The 20439-nt window shown below is 34.1% G+C and overlaps 1 protein-coding gene across 3 annotated transcripts in view; it reads right to left on the bottom strand.

Moving 5' to 3' along the window:
* LOC127138235 (DExH-box ATP-dependent RNA helicase DExH7, chloroplastic) overlaps nt 1-20439 on the bottom strand; it is a 48454-nt gene that overhangs the window by 541 nt on the left and 27474 nt on the right. Inside the window, exons 16-33 of one of the 3 annotated variants that reach the window (XM_051064631.1) lie at nt 10862-10944; nt 10567-10750; nt 9359-9505; nt 9183-9284; nt 8941-9093; nt 8146-8250; nt 6724-6864; nt 5874-5963; nt 5737-5793; nt 4266-4349; nt 3799-3897; nt 3573-3713; nt 3000-3070; nt 2682-2751; nt 2367-2459; nt 1288-1500; nt 512-604; nt 180-302 (exon numbers count right to left, since the gene is read on the bottom strand). In XM_051064631.1, coding sequence (XP_050920588.1) covers nt 180-302; nt 512-604; nt 1288-1500; nt 2367-2459; nt 2682-2751; nt 3000-3070; nt 3573-3713; nt 3799-3897; nt 4266-4349; nt 5737-5793; nt 5874-5963; nt 6724-6864; nt 8146-8250; nt 8941-9093; nt 9183-9284; nt 9359-9505; nt 10567-10750; nt 10862-10944 — 2049 coding nt within the window. Of the gene's footprint in view, nt 1-179; nt 303-511; nt 605-1287; nt 1501-2366; nt 2460-2679; nt 2752-2999; nt 3071-3568; nt 3714-3798; nt 3898-4265; nt 4350-5736; nt 5794-5873; nt 5964-6723; nt 6865-8145; nt 8251-8940; nt 9094-9182; nt 9285-9358; nt 9515-10566; nt 10751-10861; nt 10945-20439 lie in introns of those variants that run through there. The other 2 variants (XM_051064630.1, XR_007808736.1) reach the window with 2 other exon arrangements.

Raw genomic sequence — 20439 nt, 5'->3', positions numbered from 1 at the left:
CAAAGCAAATATCATCATGTTAAGCTTGAAGTTAATTCTATGAAATATTAACAAGATTAAGGCAGGCTTTGATGCGTTAAAAATCAACGAAGAGGATAAGAGAAACAGTATGTGCAATGGGAAAACTTCAAGAGAATTCAAAATATCATTAGAAAAGGAATATAGCTATAAAATGGTACCTCTGGTTTTCTAATAAGCTCCTTCAGAATTGAATGTAGAGCCAATCGTAGCTCCTTGAACAAGACAGCTATTTGGGCAGGTGCATTCAATTTTAACCATCCATCGATGATGACCAGTCCAGTCTATTGTGTAAAGGAAAGATGAAAGAGCAGCATTAAACAATCTATATAAAAAATGCTTTTTCACATTTAGAAAACTAAAGAATTCAATATAATAACGAAACTGATATAATAACCTAGTTCATGGAGGACCGCCAATTGGGGTATATGTGGTCCATCTTAGCATTGCCATAAACATCATTTATTTTAGAATATAGTAACAGAACATGTACCTGATGCTGAACATTGATTGACCCTCCAAAGAGCAAAATTGAGTATGGAGAAATGACTGAAGTATCTCTTAGAAATATTTTGTTCGTCTCAACCTGACAATTTTAACATTTACGTCATTGACAGGTAATTGGATTGATTATAAATGTAACAAGTTTGATGCATATATTTTATATGTTGCTTGAGGGGGGTTTCAGAATTAGTGTAAATAAGGTAATGATGCAATTACAGTAATCAGGGAAAAAAATAAATCCTTGTATTTATGTCTCTTTATCTATAAATATATTATCCTGTATGTAGTTGATGTATGCAATTGAGAAACAAATTCACTTTTTCAAAATATTAAGTTTGAGATTATAAGTAAAGTTAGCCATGAACATAAACTTCTCTGGAAAGAACATCCAAAGTAGTTATATAGGTTTATTTCAATATTTTTGGAACTGTAAATATATGCTGTAGGTACTTTAGACAAAAGGAGTAGAGAAAAATATAACTTTGAATATTATTAATAACTTGATAATAGTTTGATACTGAAGACTAGACACTAATTCCTATTTATAGGGATACATAGACTCAATCTTAAATAAATAGGAAAATCATAAAATAATCTAACACGTAATATAAATATGATAATATAGTTTCGTATATTCTAACACTCGCCCTTAAGTTATGTTTATTAAATTTTAAACATTACATTGGTTTTAAAACAACAAACTAAATGAACAGATTCAAAGAGATAATAAATTTCCAAATTATGTTATGTAAAAACGTTACAAACCTTTTCAAGGAAGACAAGAAAAGGGTGCTTGAATACTTTTGTGTTACTGTTGATAGAAGATGGGTGGAGATGAACTTCTCTTCTTCCATCAAACCAGAATGTACGACTAGAATTCACAGAGCTAGGAGACCGCTTAAGGCTGCTGAGAGCAGTTGCAACAATACCTTGTTCACCAGCTGCCACATTAGGGTATAAACCTGCACATAGTATAGCCTGCAAAGAGTACATTCAGATCTTTGGTTGAAATAATATCCGATGGGGATATTTGCTCATCATATTTTCAACATCACTCCTGTATAGGATAGGTCAGGATATAGGAGGCTATACAGAATGAGTGGCCTTGTACAAGGACTGACCCTTGACTCAGAAATGAACATAGATGCCCAACAAGTATTTCCCCAAATCGGACAAATGGATTACTCTTTCAAATGACATGTAATAAGAACTGTTATTAGTATTCTAGATATGTAAGACGGATTGCATAAAAAATAGTTTCAGGGACAAGCAAAGTGAAATCCAAAGAAAGATACAAATATTCAGATTATCATGGAAAGGCCCGAAAACAACTGGAAAATGTAACATGCTTCAATTTTGCAGAATCATGGGTTCAGGCCTTTCACTTAATTGGTAAAATGATTACTCATAAATCCTTCAATTTAATTGATACTTTCCATTCAATGCATGCTGGAAAGTAATAATAATTAAAGCTCAGATTTAAATTGGGGATATTTGGAATGGTAATAAAGGAAATATACTTCCAATCTCAAGGGCCAAAGTGACAAGCAACCTCTTTGAGATATTTGCAACGGATGAGTATAAACATTTACAAAAGAAAAGGAAAGGAAAGGAAGAACAAAAAATGACGATCTATCTACACTCAGGATACTGAAAAGTGATAGAAAAAGTCATGGCACAAACTCAATAAGAACACTGATAGAAATGACATCATACATTAAACATAACATGGAGAACATAAAGAAATGCCCAAGTGAGAGAATCACAGAACATCATCTTAATGCTTTGATGAAAAAGAAACAAGCATTGCCTAAAAGTTACAACTAAATATATCCAAACCTTACCTTCAGAATCGAAGAGTGATGTGCATACATATTAAATGGTTGTGATACATCGGAAAGCCACCTGTCAAGACTCCCTATCCTTTTGCCATCCACCTGTAGTGGCCGTCCAGATTATAAATCAGAATATTACCAATAAAGAATTCTCACGTTATAATCTTCTAATTACAGTCGATGGTAAATATATTTTGTAATAATGTAGAAAACATATAAAGGAATATTTATAATAATGTAAATAGTCTAACACAACCTTTTAATCACTGTTGATAGTAAATATGTTTTGTATTATCATTTATTGCATAAGAAAAGGCAGCAAACCTGATTAAATTTTGGAAGAGTAATCAGACCAATGTCTGCTAGTAAAGTTCCAAACTGTATCCTCATCTCCCTGTCACACATAAATCATGTTCTTAAGAAGTGTTCGATATAGAAACAATTCACAAAAAATAAAAAAAGCTTAGTAACATGCCTTTTGGCATGTCCTTAACATACATTAATGTTGAGGTTCCAAAGACCCAAATCAATTACACGTTAAATTACCATTTCAATATACACGATAAATTAACAAAAGACTTCTTTGAAGTTTAGTCTCATTCTCTTGAATAGGATGCAATAATGATATCTAATACCTTATACCTTATCATAAACATTACTGGGCTGCTCAGAAAATATGAATTGCAGAATTGCTGTGCAGCTTTACCTCCTTTCTGCAGATGTAAATGGAATCAACATTTTTCTTAGAGAATGGAATACTACAATGAAATATATGTCCTGAAAATATGATAGTTCTTTAGAATTTGAATTTGGCGTAACTCATTTCTTACAAAACCGGCTTATAAAGACATTTCTAGGCCAAATGCATCCTATATGAGACTTCTCAACAAGTTCTTATGCATAGATTCATATGCATTCTTACAGCTAACAGATAAGTCTATGCGCAGCTAAAGTCTCATGATGATTATGATAAGCAAGGTCAGATTCTCTATTTATTTATTTACTTATTTTCCCTCACAAGGACACTACTTATTGGTAAGATGCACGGTAGTCATTTCTACTTATAAGGCTGCTTCATATGCAATCTCATTTTTTGATATCATTAGTAGTAGTGAGAAAGCAACATAACGTTAGATAGTACTACGTGCCTTAACCAAGGTGATCTAAACATTAAGGAGAGTGTGCCTATAAAACAAATCAGAATCACTTACTGACCTCATTCAAAATAGTCTCCCATCTTTTGTAAGCTATCATCATAAGTAAATGATCAGATTGCTTATCAACATCATTTACGTCACCAGGCCCATCTTGCTTTTCATTCAACAATATTAGTTTTGCTCTTTCAACATTCTGCCTCTGAAGACCCAAAACATTTAGTTAAGTAAAATATATATAGTTAACCAGACTAAATATTTATCAAATAACCGGTACGATAGAAGACCTCATCCTTAGGATACACAAATGGAGACTTGTAACTTAAAAATGCGGAAACTGAAAGAATAGGTGACAAGCAGCCAAAAATTGCACCATACACCATCATCTGCAGTCACAGAAACACCGTTGTTAGTGGCTGGCCCATCAACCTTATATCACTTGGAAAGAGAAAAATAATTGCAGGAAAAAGGTCTAAATTTATTTTCCAATTTTCAAGTAATTAAGGCTGTAAGTAATATACAGGCTATAGCTAATCTACCCTAAATAAGAAAAGGGCATTTACTAAAATAAGAATAAATCAAATCTACTGTAATTACAGGAAACTGAGACAATACTAAGGAGAACCAGATCTGCTTATTATGGTAAGAATGAATTAAGCCTAATATTGTATCAAGCCTATCCATTTAATCCACCCACCAAAGTATACCTTCACAATTAAGAGGAATATAAGAGTAAAGCGTAATGTATGTATACCTTCCCAATTAATACATCAACAGGTAGTTTTGCCAGATGATGCCCAAGAGGTGTCAACTCTTCATCCCCCTCAAGAGCACCGACCTGCAAAATTTTGGTTTCATAATAAGAAAACCGATACAAAATCAGGAAGCATTTGATCTATCATATTACATAGTTCTACAAACAAATTTCCACACACAAGGCTAATAGGAAATGGAATATCCTTTTTTTGGAGAAAACTACAAGGATGATAAAAGATAGTGAATGGAGTAGGAAAATGTCTAGGAAAAACAAATGGAACTCGGTTTAACAATTAAATTCTTCACTTTATTGATAAACGGAAAAACCAAACCACATTCCAACACCAAAGACCTATCAAAATAACAACTATGCTTCAAAATAAATGAGGAGTTTGAATATTCCTTTTCCTAAAGATCAAATAAGAATTGTCATGTTTGAGAAGAAAAATAAAGATTCAGTCATTCAAGAGACAGCAACCATGCTGCCTGGGTTGTTCTTACAAACCTATATCCAATTTACCATACTTGAGAACTTGAGAATAAAAATGGTATATTTTTAAAATGATTGAGTGAGTAATATACTCGGCAAGAGCATATATTTTTATACATATGTACAACTTACAAGAAGAGAAATTATAACTAGCATTATCTTCTACTCCTCTAGCCTTATTTATAAGCAAAAGCCTTCCTAACTTTTTAGCCTTAAATATTAGCAAATGTCAACTAATCAATCCACACTTAATGCCCAAAAGTATCCTTGCATTAATTACTTAATAGTGTGAGGAGATGACAATTTAATTAGGGGTATGTTAGTAATTATATTAGTTCTTTTACATGAAATCAAGAAAATTAAATACACTTAACTATCATTCTTAGTAAGTGTGAAAGTTGTTTGTTTTGCTTATAATTAAGGGCGGAGGGAGTAAGGTACAACCAACCTAAGAATCCAATTTGCAATGATATGACTAAATCTAATTGTACTTGGAAAGTAGAACATTAACTATATTCTACTTCCACGTACATTATTTTAATAATCAAAGTGAGGATCAGAACCAAACAAACATAGTTTCTAAAATAGGATAAATATGATTTTGCTCTCTAGAACTACAGAATTTTTGTAAACTTAATCTCTATTGTTATTTTATTACTTTAGTATATCATGAAGGATATATTTTCAAGGACCAAAATATAAGGTTAAGCCCCTAGATATTTTCATCGTTGTTTAAACCCTCTTTGGTAATTTTTATGCAATTTTTCATCTATGTTTAGAATCCGAAAAAACACCAAATTAAAGACTAAGCGTTGTTGTAAATATTTGTAGGAGCTAATCTTGATAAAATGATATTTTATAGAGACTAAAAATGCATCAATCCTTGTAAAAAAACATCATAGAAAACAAAATTTATAGAGAAAAAAATTCAAAATAAATCTTTCATTGAAATCAGTGATAGTTAAAAAGATCAGAGTACCTCATACAATAATGACATTGCCGAATCAATTGCTTCAATTTTCGGAGGTTCTAAAGCCTGTTAATGGAAACATATTGTAAAGAGCTGCCCAAATAACTGATCACAGTTTTTTTAAATCCTAAAGAACAACTGCTTACCATAGACAAAAACGATTTGATAAATCCGAGACATAGTAACTTAATCTGCAGACACAATTCAACTAATGGCATTCGAAGCATCTCTGGGACCTGAAAAGAAGAATATAACATAGACGTGCAAGGAAAAAAGGACATTAGAATGATCGAAGTACAGAACATAAGACACTTGGTTTCACAGCAAATTGTAATCAAAATATTTAAAACCATACATAGGATTTCACAATTGTCGGTGCAAATCATGAAAAGGGGAAACAAAATGAAAATAAGGAAATATTTTAAAAAATGATTAGTGAAAACTGTGGAATTGAGGAATGGTTTTCTAAATATTATTTCAAAAGTTTTTATTATACAAACACTAATTCATTTAAACAGACTATCCTGAACATAATGGCCCTGAATAATGGACTGAATACAATTATTACAAATAATTACAAAAATATGATATTTACAACAAAAACATATTTACTGTAAATGAAAACATAAAACAGTCTAAATGCACATTGAAGAATCTTTGTTTTTAGAATTCATGGTACAAAGAAACTGAGTAATTGAGAGAATCTGAAATATCTAATCGATTTCCACTGAAGCAGTGGCTGTTTCAAGTCTGTTTTTTATCTGAACGTTTTTCAAATGTCATCCCTTAACCATTGTTTCACTTCATTGAATCACACTCATCCATAGAGGTGTTAAGGTGATATATATATATATATATATATATATATATATATATATATATATATATATTTTGTGGGCAAGTCTCAGAACAGTCGTAACTTGTAAGTTGTAACTGTCATAAGCTGCCAAGTAATAGTAAGAGTATTCTTTTACAATCTCCTTTCAAAATGCATACCTGATAAGGACGCATGAGTTTTTCAAATCTATAACGAGTGTACAAGCGAAAGCATATTCCAGGTTTCACACGTCCAGCTCTACCCTGACGCTGCCTTGCATTTGCTTGAGAAATCCAATCTTCAACCATGCTAGACAATTTCTAGTATCAACCATAAAATCAACCAAACCAGATAATAAGGTGTTATATTATATCATTCCACACATGTTACGAGTTTATTAGTAATTTTATAGTTGTAAATTGTAATTCTAGCTCTGGAAAAGAAAGAGAAACCAGTAAACAATAAAAATAGTAGAATAGAACAGATCACTTCCATTTCAACTTCTTATTTATTTATTTATTTAGACCAGCAAAATAACTGAAAATTAACAATGAAGATGGGAATTTTCCAAAGACTTATTGTCTTTAGGTCCATTGTGATAAGTGTCCCACATCGGACAATATGTGGCCTGAACATGTGTTTATAAGTGGGGGCAGTCCTCACTCTACCAAACCGGTTTTGTAGGGTTGAGTTAGGCCCAATCACACATTCTTAACATGGTATCATAGCCTCGTTTAAGATCCAATGGGCCACCTACTATGGTTTCCGCTATCGGGCCACCCACCATTTATTTCCACACTCCAGATGTCCAGTCCTGGACGTGAGGGTGTGTGTTAAGAGTCCCACATCGGACAATATATGACCTGAACATGTGTTTATAAGTGGGGGCAGTCCTCACTCTACCAAACCGGTTTTGTAGGGTTGAGTTAGGCCCAACCACACTTCTTGACACATTGCATTCAATGTACTGCAACGAGTGTTGAACTTAGATTACGTTTCTATGATTTAATAGAAAGCAGGAAGACTTAAGAAAAGTGGGTTGTTGTGGTTGAGCATCATACACATGTGTCAAACATATGTTCATGTTTGACACTTATCTGACAATTTGGGTACTTCCGGTTGTATTTAACATTTTTTTACTTCCATTCCGTGAACTTTTATACCAATAAAAATGGGAATATTTGTCAAAAAAAAAAAAAAAAAATGCAAGAGAAAAACTTATCATCTCAACAATGGCCCTTGCCAACTAAAAGAATATTGATTCTCTCTTTTGATTTAATATTTGTGTTTCCATGTTAGTTTTATGTGTTGCACTCTGAATAATTTCCATACACTTGCATGTACTGTACATTATTGGTAATACAACAAGTGAAAACAAAATAAGTTACTTGGCATATCCATCTCCACGTCAAAAATATAGCTCACAGATTTATTAACCAGGTGAAAACAATATACATTTAGTAGTCCAAAAATGTAGCTGATGATGAAAGTTCAATGGCAATATGTCTATAATCAAAACTTCTACGAACAAAATTAGTTTTGCGCAATTGACTTGTTCAAGTAAGATAACAATTCATCAAAATTAGAATAAAAGAACATACCTTCTGCGGATTATAACGATTCTCCTTATGTTTTCCACAGTCAATCACATATATCACATCATCTATTGTTATGCTGGTCTCTGCTATATTTGTTGCTATAACAACCTAGAAGTACGATTTAATATATTTTAGATATATAACCTAGAAGTACAATAAAAATATATTTTAAGATATATGTAAAGATAAACAAAAACCATTATACATTTTAGAATATCAGAAAATATCTTATATCTAATACTCTAACATAAGATTAAACATTTTATAAGTTCTTGTATTCTAAATATAGTAAACAATAGGCACAGAGTTGAAACTTTGTCAACCATTTATTCGGCCATGATAGGATGTCTATTTCATTAATCGTGTTATGGCACACATTACTTGTGAACTTTTATGGTTGAAATATTTACTCAGAGTTGAAACTTTGTGAACTAGGACCGATGGAACATATGTGATGATTAGTCGGCCTTGTATTTATCATCAAACCTCGTCTTTCATAAGTGGAATAAACACATAGAACTGATTGTCACTTTATCGAGAGAAGATCCTTTTGGATATCATTAAACCTCTTTAGTGGGCTCCAATAATCAGTTGGAAGATATCTTCACAAAATCTCTACAAGAATCTCAAATTGATTTTTTATGTGACAAATTAAATTGGATGCATATGATCAGTCCTAGAGCAACGTATCAGCAAAGTTCTCCCTCATGAGTTCTAATAGACTACATTACCAATTGTAGAAGTAGGATCTTATTTTATAGTACTAGTAAATAATAACATATGATGGATAAACCTCACCTTGCGTATATTTCCTGGAGGGCGTAAAAAAACCTTTTTCTGTTCAGTTGACGCAACTGATGAATGCAAAGGAATAAGCCAATCAGAAGATGGCCCACCAAACTGGTATGACGCTGCTAACTTATCATGTAAGTGGTTTATCTCAAACACTCCCTAACAAGTCAAATTACAATGAAAAGATATTACTATATAAGAAAATACAGGTAAGCATAACGACTCAAATGAAAACCAAACAGTCTTACCGGTAAGAAGACAAGGATGGCACCCTCACCACAACTTTCATCAATGTAACATATCAGATCTTCAATAAGATCGTAATCAATGACATCCTCATTCACTTTTTTCTGAATATTTTTTCTGAATGGTCAAATTAGAGTTACAATTACAGGTAAAGGTTCACAATTTAAAAGGGACTAACCAGATTTTTTTGGGCTTGTTCACTGAATGACTGATAATAACTGGGAACAAAATGTGGATTACAATGTTCTTCAGAGAGCAAAGACTCATCACCCCATGCAGATAAGACTAGATTCTTCTTCCCCCTGCTGTTTGTCACAGACGCTCTCTGCAAGTTCTAAATTGCAACATTTCATTAATTAGGGTAAGGGTAATCTGTATAACAGGAACGTTCATTCATTATGTTATTAGGCAACAATCAGCAATAATCATGTTTTAGGCAGCAATTATGCTATTAGACAGATTTTGAGTAAACAGGAAAATTTAAGGAAAAATGAGTATGCATTAATTTTGGGACTGAATATTGATTGAAAGAGACCAAGCTCTCGAATCTTTAGAAGTAAAGACCAAGACTCTCAAATTTCTTGCATAGAAATTGCCTTGCAACAGTAGATTATTTATTTCCCTAGTTAATTTGTTAATTCCTATTTTGTTGTAGTGTAAAATATGAGAGAAAAATATTATAGATAATAGCTTAATATTGATTTGATTGTAACTTGATAACCACTTGATACAAAAGACTAAACATTGATCAATATTTATAGGAATACATAGACTTAATTCTAAATCAAGAACAAATCATAATAATAATAATAACTAATATAAAATTTGATACTAAGAGATACTAAGATGCTTTAAATTAATACTACCTTCATCCCAAAATATAAGACCCCTTAGAATAAATCACGGGAATTAAAAAAGTTGGTTGGAGTATTAAGTTTGTTGACTATTTGTATGACTTTACAAGTTTATCCTCACAAGAAAGAATTATTTAATGTTTGTGCAAGAGTACTTAGTGCAAATGCAGAAAAAAATATAACATAATTGGGGGTATCTGGGTAAAGAAATCAGTAATGCACTTTTAAATTTGAAGAGGGCCTTATCAGAGTCTTATATTTAAAGATAGAGATAGTATAAAATATATTATAAGATAATTTATAATATTCTAACAGAACTCATTCTCCATTCTGAGTTAACACTCTGGAGATTGTTACAAATAAATTGTTGATTCTAGTAACTTTATCACTATAGGTACCAGTTTCTTTCATATCTATCTCTCATATATTCCCTGGTCCAGTTCTATTAGCTAGAAGGAATGGTTAAACAACTCAAATCAGAAAAATTACAACTCGATTCAGCAAAAGTAATCTAAAGATGGCCATAGATTACCTGTCCTTTAGAAAATGTTTCATTTGCTAAAGAAGCTGGTGAATCTGAAGCAAGTCTATAATTAATCTGATCATATATATCCTCAAGAAAGTATGTTGTCACTGGATGAGTCCTGCCTTCTGCAGTAACCACAGGGCAATGACCGAAGTATTTTGAAAATAAACTTGAATCCACAGTTGCTGACCTGATCATTATGATTGTAAGATAAAAAGGAAGTCAAGCTAAAAGGAAATAAAAATAAAAAGATAAAATAGACCATTAGTTCTTTGAACAAATTTAAATACTTAAAGCATACATTAGAATGACTTTGACTTTTGAAGAGCCTTCACTAGACTGCCTCTCAATTAGATTCTTTAATACAATTAGAATAAAATCACCCTGTAACAAATCAAGAAAAAAACATACAAGATTAACATATTTCTAAATAAAAAATAGATTATCAGCATAAGAGAGACAAGCGAGAAAGCATTGTGAGTCCTCTAAAAAGCAAAAAATATATGCCGAACCAAGAGATTTCTAAAATCTGATGCACCTGCAGTGAAGGTGGAGGAGCTGATTCTTTTGGACCGTGATACAACTCTAAAAGGTAAAAAGTCAATAGCTATAGAAGGTAGAAGACAAACTCAAGAGGTTGTAGTGGACTAAAAAAATATAACATCAATTGAGACTATATAACAACAGAGAAACACTTGTAACCCCCTAAAGATAGAGTGTAACCCAGGTAGAAAGCTTCTAGGAGCAGGGGGGAAATTTATGATCTGGATTGAGATTATGAATAAAGCAGTAATTAAAAACTTATCGATCCTGGAGTAAGACTTCCATTTAAGAAATCTTAACTCTAAATATTGTGTTAAGAGAGTAAAAATATATAATTTATGATATATTGATACATTAAATTATCTGATGATATTAATTTATTATCTTAGAGTATCTCTTAAAATTAGTTTCCGTGCAACCAAGTTGTTATTAAAAATTAGTATAAAGTTATTATCAATTGAATTACACCATTATCATATTTGAAGTCTTTATTAGTTCTCCTTTCCTTTTATCTAAAACCCAATAACTTCAACAAATTGCAATAGCAATAACTGTAGATCCTTCTAGTTTGCATACCAAACTATACAAAACAAAATAACAGATTCCTATCTATAATTTTGTAAAACAAAAGTGTGTTAGCTAGGCTTTGATACTGAGAACGTTTATAACGTATCAAGACCTCATAAAGATTGATATACTATCAGTGAGTTTGAGCTTATGCTAGGAAAACTACATTAGCTTTTGACATTGTTTAAAACTGAATAATATATTTTAAATATTTTAAAATTACAAGCACTAATCTCATTATATTAGCATTGATCTCTTTATATAAGACTATTCTAATTTAATAGGCCTGACTAATAGGCTAAAAGCCCGAATATAAATTATTACATATAGTAGTAAAAATAACTTAGTTACAACACTATTCTCAAGCTGGTGAATGACTATCTATCATTTCTAGCTTGAAAACAATTCTTTCATAATTATTGTTGTTCGGCCCCTTAGTTAGAAGATCTGCAACGTTGTCTTGAAAAGAAATATATGAAGTGCAAATAAAATCTCTATCTAACTTTTCTTTGATGAATTGTTTGTTAACTTCAATATATTTGGTTTTATCATGCTGCACTGGATTATGGGTTATGCTAATAACATATTTATTATCATAATAAAGTCTCATTGGCTCATCACTCTTTATCTTCAAGTCTTCTAATATCAGTTTCAACCAAAGTAGTTTGTTAAGAAGGTGTGGTTTAGCCTAACTCAACCCTAAAAAACCGGTTGGTAGTGGTTTAGCCTAACTCAACCCTACAAAACCGATTGGTAGAGTGAGGACTGCCCCCACTTATAAACGCATGTTCAGGCCATATATTGTCCGATGTGGGACTCTTAACATAGTTCACATATCCCTTGTGTCATTTCTCTAAATTCTGCTTCAGCACTAGATCTAAATACAACACTTTATTTTTTACACTTCCAAATCACAAGATTCACCCAGAAAAGTACAATATCCTCTAGTTGATCTTCTATCCACAATTGACCCTGCATAGTTAGCATCACTATATGCTTCAAGACTCACACTTCCATTTCGTTCAGACAAAATTCCTCTACCTGGAGTTCCTTTTAAATATTGCATAATTCAGATCGCATCATGTAAATGAATCTCCTTTGATTGGTGCATGAATTGGCTGACTAAGCTTACAGTAAAAGCAACATCTGGTCTAGTATAAGATAGGTATATAAGTTTTTCAACTAATCTTTGATATATTCCCTTATCAACCGAATATTTTTTCATACCCATTTGGTGAATCTTTGGTGAATCCTTAACTTTGTTTAAAGCACAAACCTATCATAACTTTGGTGAATCTTCCAAACCATGCTCGTGGTGATTGCTTTATCCCATATAAATCCTTTTTTAATTTGCACACAATATTGGTGGTAGTAAGTTCACGGTATCCAAGGGGTACATCCATGTAGATCTCTTCATCAAGTTCTCCATGAAGGAGACATTTTTCACATCAAATTGATGTAAATTCCAATTATAATTAACTGCTAAAGATAATATCACCCTTACAGTATTCATTTTAGCAACCAATCTTGCATAAGATTGGGTGAATCATTTCCAACCAATCTTGCATTGTACCTCTCAACAGATCCATCAGCCTTGTATTTTACATTATATACCCATTTGCACCCTACAGGTTTCTTTCCATTTGGCAGAGAAACCAATTCCAAATTATTGTTCTTATTCAGTGCCTCCATGTCTAAATCCATGGCTTGTTTCCATTTCCTAACAGACAAGGCCTCAGATAGAGAATATGTATTGTTACAGTGTTTAGACTTGTGAGGAATACTTTATGGGTGAGTGAAAAATGTTCAAAACTTAGGTAGTTTGATATAAGGTAAAGTGGATTTTTAATACATTTTCTGGTAGCTTCTCTAAGGGCAATTGGAAGATATAAATCCTTGTAGTGTGGTGGTAGTATTGAGTTAGATTATGTTTCTTGTTCATGAGAAAATTTAAAAATTGAATCACTAATGGTTGAAGGGTCGGAGAAGTTATTTCATGTAATGTCGGATTGGATTCTTGGATATGACAAGATTCAGAAATGTTCTTCTTTCTTGTATATACTAAATTCTTTCCAAATCTTACATCAGTTTCAACATTTCCATTTTTTTCAGAATGAAGTTCTGTCTCAACATTGTCACCACTAGTTTCAGTTTCAACTTCCGATTCTAAAGTAAGGTTAGGAAGTAGAGAAGACTCGTCTTCTTTACTTATATTCTCTCCCTGCAAATGAGTTTGAAGGAAGTAACGTTCTTCTTCATGGAAGGTGACATCTCGAGAGGCAAAGTATTTATGAGATGGTGGATGATAACATTTGTAACCCTTTTGGATAAAAGAGTGTCATATAAAGACACACTTTAACGCTCTAGGATCAAGTTTCCCTTTCCCATCACTATGGATATGGACAAACGACATACACCCAAATATTCTAGGGGTCAGATTACTTGAAGTAAACACATCATGATAGAATGAGGATAAGACTTTCATAGGAGTTTTGGAGGCTAGGACAGTAGAGGGTAAATGATTAATGAGATACGATGCCATTAAGACAGCATCACCCCAATATTTCTTAGGGACTTTATTTTGGAATATCATAGCACGAGTTTGGTCTAAAAAATGTCCATTCTTTCTCTAAGCAATCCCATTTTGTTGAGGGGTTTTAACACAAGAAGACTCATGAATAATACCTTCTTTTTGACAGAAAGAATTAAGATGGTTAAAGTAATCTTTGGCATTATTGTACCTAATTCTCTTAATACTCACACCAAACCAATTTTTAACCATAGATAAGAAGTGAAGAAACACATAACAAACTTCAAATCTTTGTTTTATCAAGTAGACCCAAATAACCCGGGTGCAATCATCAATAAATGTTACAAACCAACGAGCACCTGATATATTTGGAACATTCGACGGACCCCAAACATCAGTATGATTTAAGTAAAACGAAAAAGTACTCATTTTGTTACTGATTGAAAAAGAGACACGCTTGTGTTTAGCAACTAAACTTTTAAATAATGAAGGAAATAATTGTTTTATGACTCTAAATGTTGGATGAAAGGCGACAATGATACAGAAGGACCTTCTTTCTGTTGATTTTAATTCATTCTGAATAAAAAAATTTGCTGTTTCTGAATAAATTTGGAGGAATACTTTGGTTATCGAAGTAATAAAGGTATTCCATTCTCTAGCCTTTCCAATCGTCCTCCTTGAATTCTTGTTCTGGAATACACAAATATTGTTATAAAAAACAACATTACATAGTAGGTCGGTTGTGAGTTTTTGTATGGAAATTAGGCTAGTGAACAATTTGGGAATATGAAGAACATTTTGAAGGATTATAGATGGTCTTATTTGGACAATCTACGATGGATATTTTTTTATTGCTAGGACATAATGAATAAGTAGAAAAGTGTGTGAGTAAAGGTGCCATGTCGTCAGTGGCTCTAGAATCTAGTATCCAATATCGGTTAAAGGGTTTATTTGAGGCATTAAATCTAAAAAAAAAATTGAGACTTGCCAAGAGGAAGTGAAAACGGAAAGGTACCTGAATGTACCAACATAGAAGTACCTGTCGGTTTCTTTAACTTACTAAGGAGAGATTTCAGACTCTCTACTTCGTCTTTGTTAAGTTGAATCAATTCACCTTCCGACATATTGACGGATGTCATGGAATGTGTCTAACTCAATAGAATAAAAAAGAACTAGCAAACTAGTTCTAAAGGGGCCTACAACCTTCGATTGAACTTTTTTTTTAAAGTGAGTAGTGTTTTTGCGATGAACAGTGTTGCGGATTATAGAAATATATTGTATATTTCATTGTGATAGGAACTATTACATTGTACGGTATAAATAGGATACAACAAGCTGTACTAACTTGTTAATAAACAGAGAAATAACTCCGTATAATTGCTGCTACCTAAATAAGGAAATAATAATAATAGAGAATAAATCTATTTACACCACTGTTTTGTAACAGCTTAACAAATCATAATCAAATGATTATGATTTGATATGTGCTAATCTTCAACACTCCCCCTCAATCTGGGTGGTAGATGTCTATCATACCCAGATTGGATTTGATATTTTCATAAGTATTCCTTGGAAGAGCCTTGGTTAAGATATCTGCAGTTTGCTTGCATGATGGGACATGATCAATATTTATAATCTTCTGATCAATTTTTTCTTTAATGAAGTGCCGGTCAATTTCCACATGTTTTGTTCTATCATGTTGGACTGGGTTCTTTGCAATGCTTATAGCAGCTTTGTTATCACATAGTAACCTCACAGAATGGTTCACATGAATTTTGATTTCATCTAGCATGCTCTTAAGCCACATTCCTTCACAAATACCTAGGGCCATAGCTCTAAATTCTGCTTCTGCACTACTCCTCGCCACTACAGATTGTTTCTTGCTTCTCCAAGTTACTAGGTTCCCCCACACAAATGAACAATAGCCTGTAGTCGATTTTCTGTCTGTGGAGCATCCTGCCCAATCTGAATCTGTATAAACTTCAATGTCCCTGTTTGAATTCCTCTTGAAGTGGAGGCCTCGGCCTGGTGTGCCTTTGAGATATTGGAGGATTCTATTCGCCATTTTCATGTTAGACTCAGTTGGATTTGACATGTAGCGACTAGCCAAGCTTACAGCGAACCCAATGTCGGGCCTAGTGTGAGATAGGTAGATTAGTTTCCCAACTAAACTTTGATATCTATCTTTGTCGGCTGGTGGACTTTCATCTTCTCTTCCTTTTATTTGTTCTATTGGTGTATTAGCTGCCTTGCACCCAAGCATTCCAGTTTCTTGAAGTAAGTCAAGGGTGTATTTCCTTTGTGATACATAGATACCATCCTTTGTTCGAGCAACTTCCATCCCTAAAAAATACTTCAGTTGTCCCAAGTCCTTAACTTCAAATTCCTTTGCCAAGAGTCCCTTTAAATGATCAATTTGATCATAATCATTTCCTGTAATAACGATATCATCAACATAAACAATAAACAAAGCTACCTTTCCTTCCATGGAGTGTTTAACAAACATAGTGTGATCTGATTGGCATTGGTTGAACCCGTCTTTCTTTACAACTCGAGTCAATCTATCAAACCACGCCCTTGGAGACTGCTTGAGGCCATAAAGGGATTTTCGGAGCCTGCACACCATATTTGCGGTGCTGGATGATTCAAGTCCAGGAGGAATCTGCATATAAACTTCCTCTTCTAGGTCACCATTTAAGAAGGCATTCTTGATATCTAGTTGATGGAGTGGCCAATCTAAATTTGCAGCCAAAGAGAGAATAACTCTAACTGAGTTCAGTTTGGCCACCGGTGCAAAAGTCTCTTCATAGTCTACTCCATATGATTGAGTAAATCCCTTTGCTACAAGTCGAGCTTTGTACCGATTTACACTCCCATCTGCATTATACTTCATGGAGAATATCCATTTGCATCCTACCGGCTTCTTCCCTGATGGTAGGCTTGTGATCTCCCAAGTGCCATTCTTAATTAAGGCCTGAACCTCTTCAGTTACGGCTGCCGCCCATTCAGAATTTTGGAGTGCCTCATGGATGTTGCTTGGAATATGTGTATTGTCAAGGGCTGTTACAAACGTCTTGTAACTCTGGGACAATTTTCCATAAGATACAAATCTTTCAATGGGATGTTCAGTACACGATCTTACATTTTTTCTCAAGGCAATAGGAATATTAATGTCGTCAACATTCACAGAGTTAGGAGCAGTATTACCTGAGGGAACGTCATTTTCTAGAGTCTTGGAGGTTTCTTGGTTCTGCCTTGGAGCTGTGCAGGACTCTATTCCCTTCTTGCTCTTCCTGGAGTACACTCTCACGTAGTTTTCTGGTGCAGTTTCTGTTGTAGGGGCTGTAGTTTCTACTGCAATTTCCTCTACATTTTCTAACGTAGTTTCTTCTGGTCCATGTGTAGGTTCTGCAGTTTCTGTTGCATTTTCATTTGGTTCAGGTGTAGGTTTTGATGCCTCTGCAGTGAGTTTGGGTTCAGTTAGCTCAAGTTCCAAAAGTTGGGATTCTACCACTTCAATTGGATAGATCTTCTCCCCCTGAATGCCAACTTTGGGATAATATGGTTGATTCTCAAAAAAAGTTACATCCATGGTGTGGTAGAATTTTTTGTTTTGAGGTGAATAACATTTGTATCCCTTTTGGTGAGGAGAGTAGCCGAGGAATATGCATTTAATGGATTTCGAGTCAAGTTTACTGCGTTGGGGATCAAGATTATGGACAAAGGTTGTGCATCCAAATATTTTCAAAGGAATAGATGTAAGGATGCGATTGCTTGGGTATAAGGTTTGGAGAGTGGAGTAAGGCGTATGAAAGTTAAGGATTCGGGAAGGCATTCTGTTTATTAGATAGGTTGCAGAGAGGACAGCTTCTCCCCAAAAATGGTTAGGGACATTTGTAGCTAGCATGAGAGATCGGGTTACTTCTAGGAGGTGTCTATTCTTTCTCTCGGCAACCCCGTTCTGCTGAGGTGTATCCACACATGAGGTTTGGTGTATTATTCCATGTTGCGTAAAGTATGAGCTTAGTGCAGAATTATAGTACTCACGACCGTTATCACTCCTAAGCACTCTAATCTTGCTTTGAAATTGTGTTTGCACCATGGTATGGAAACATTCAAATATTCTACCAACTTCCGATTTGTCTTTCATAAGGTAGACCCAAGTGATCCGTGTATGGTCATCAATAAAGGTGACAAACCATCTTGATCCAGTTACATTTCTGACTCGCGATGGTCCCCATACATCACTATGAATAACATAAAAAGGTTGGGAAGGTTTATAGGGTTGAGGTGGGTGGGGGCTGCGTGTATGTTTGGACAATTGACAAATTTCACATTGAAACAACTTCTGATTTTTATTGAATACTTTAGGAAGCATTTTTTTCAAGTACATAAAATTTGGGTGGCCTAGTCTATAGTGCCACAGCATTGCAGAATTTTCACTACATGCAGAAACTACAGCGCAAGAGGTTGCCTCGGATTCTGGTTTAGATGCTTCAGCCTGAAGGATATAGAGTCCAGCACATTCTTTAGCATTGCCAATCGTCCTCCCCGACTCCAAAATCTAAAATTCACACAGGTTAGGAAAGAATTTAGTGATACACTTCAAATCCTTTGTAAGTTTACTGATGGACAGCAAGTTACAATCAAGTTTAGGCACATACAGTACTGAACTAAGAGTAATATTTTGTGAAATAATGACTGAACCTTTACCCATGACCTTAGAAAGGGTACCATCAGCAATTCGAACAGTCGAATTATTTTGACATGGAGAATAGCTATCAAAGACAGTCAAATCTCCAGTCATGTGATCAGATGCTCCTGAGTCAATAATCCATGAATTTTGTTTTCCCATGCTAGTGTTTAGAGCATGAAAAAGATTACCTTTTTGTGCCACAGTAGCTGTACCAATTGTTTGTTGAAGCATTTTTTGTAAGGCTTCCATTTGCTCCTTGTTGAATGGTGATGAGTGAGAATTTACCTCAGCTGTGTTCCCCCTGCTGTCCCGGTTTTTAGTCCATTTTAGCTCTGATGGCTTTCCATGAATGATCCAGCATGTCTCCTTGGTATGACCCGGTTTCTTGCAGTGGTCACACCAAGGCCGAGTTTTCCTTTGGAAAGAACGTTGATCTCCCCTTGCTGCCATTGCAGATCCTTCTATAGATGGGACTGCACTGGATTTTCCAAGCATCACTTTTCTCCTGCTCTCCTCTCTTCGTATTTCCGAGAATGCTTCTCGAATTTTTGGAAGAGGTTTGGTTCCAAGGATTCTCCCACGAACTTCATCAAGTTCTGTGTTCAAACCTAATAGAAATTTGTAGACTCTATCTTTCTCCACCAATTCTTTGTACTTCTTTTTGTCCTCCGTGCAGCTCCATTCAACTTCATCATATACATCCAGTTGCTGCCAGTGACGATTGAGAGTATTAAAATACTCTGTGACTGAGCGGTCATCTTGACGCAAATCATGGAGTATGCTCTTGATTTCAAAAATTGCAGATGTATTGTCGACATTAGAGTAGGTTTCCTTTACGGCATCCCACATCTCTTTGGCAGTGTCATAGTACATGAAATTTTCTCCAATTTCATTTGTCATGGTGTTTAGCAGCCATGACATTACTAGACTGTTTTCTAGTTGCCATTTTTCGAGGGTTGAATCCCCCTTTTTTGGACACTTGGAGTCTCCTGTGATATAACCTTCCTTCCCTTTTCCTTGAAGGTAGATTTTGACTGAGCGCACCCATTGATTGTAATTCTGGCCATTCAATTTGTGACCAGTGATAGGAAGAGCATGTCCTTCAGCCAAACTGTTGGCTGAATTTTCTGCTTTAGTATCTGCCATGGGTGGTGCTCAAGATTTAGGGATGGTTCAGATCTTGTGCTCTGATACCATATAGAAATATATTGTATATTTCATTGTGATAGGAACTATTACATTGTACGGTATAAATAGGATACAACAAGCTGTACTAACTTGTTAATAAACAGAGAAATAACTCCGTATAATTGCTGCTACCTAAATAAGGAAATAATAATAATAGAGAATAAATCTATTTACACCACTGTTTTGTAACAGCTTAACAAATCATAATCAAATGATTATGATTTGATATGTGCTAATCTTCAACACGGATGAACAGTGTTCCCGACGATGAACGGTGTTTTCGGTGATGAATAGCTCCTCGAATGAATAGTATTCCTACGGTGAACAGTTTCTGAATCTAAACCCCGCAATTAAG

This window comes from Lathyrus oleraceus, chromosome 4 (assembly GCF_024323335.1).
Source record: "Lathyrus oleraceus cultivar Zhongwan6 chromosome 4, CAAS_Psat_ZW6_1.0, whole genome shotgun sequence".
NCBI lineage: Eukaryota > Viridiplantae > Streptophyta > Magnoliopsida > Fabales > Fabaceae > Lathyrus > Lathyrus oleraceus.
Note: the sequence above shows the minus strand (reverse complement) of the source record. Positions and strands in the feature narration are given on the sequence as shown.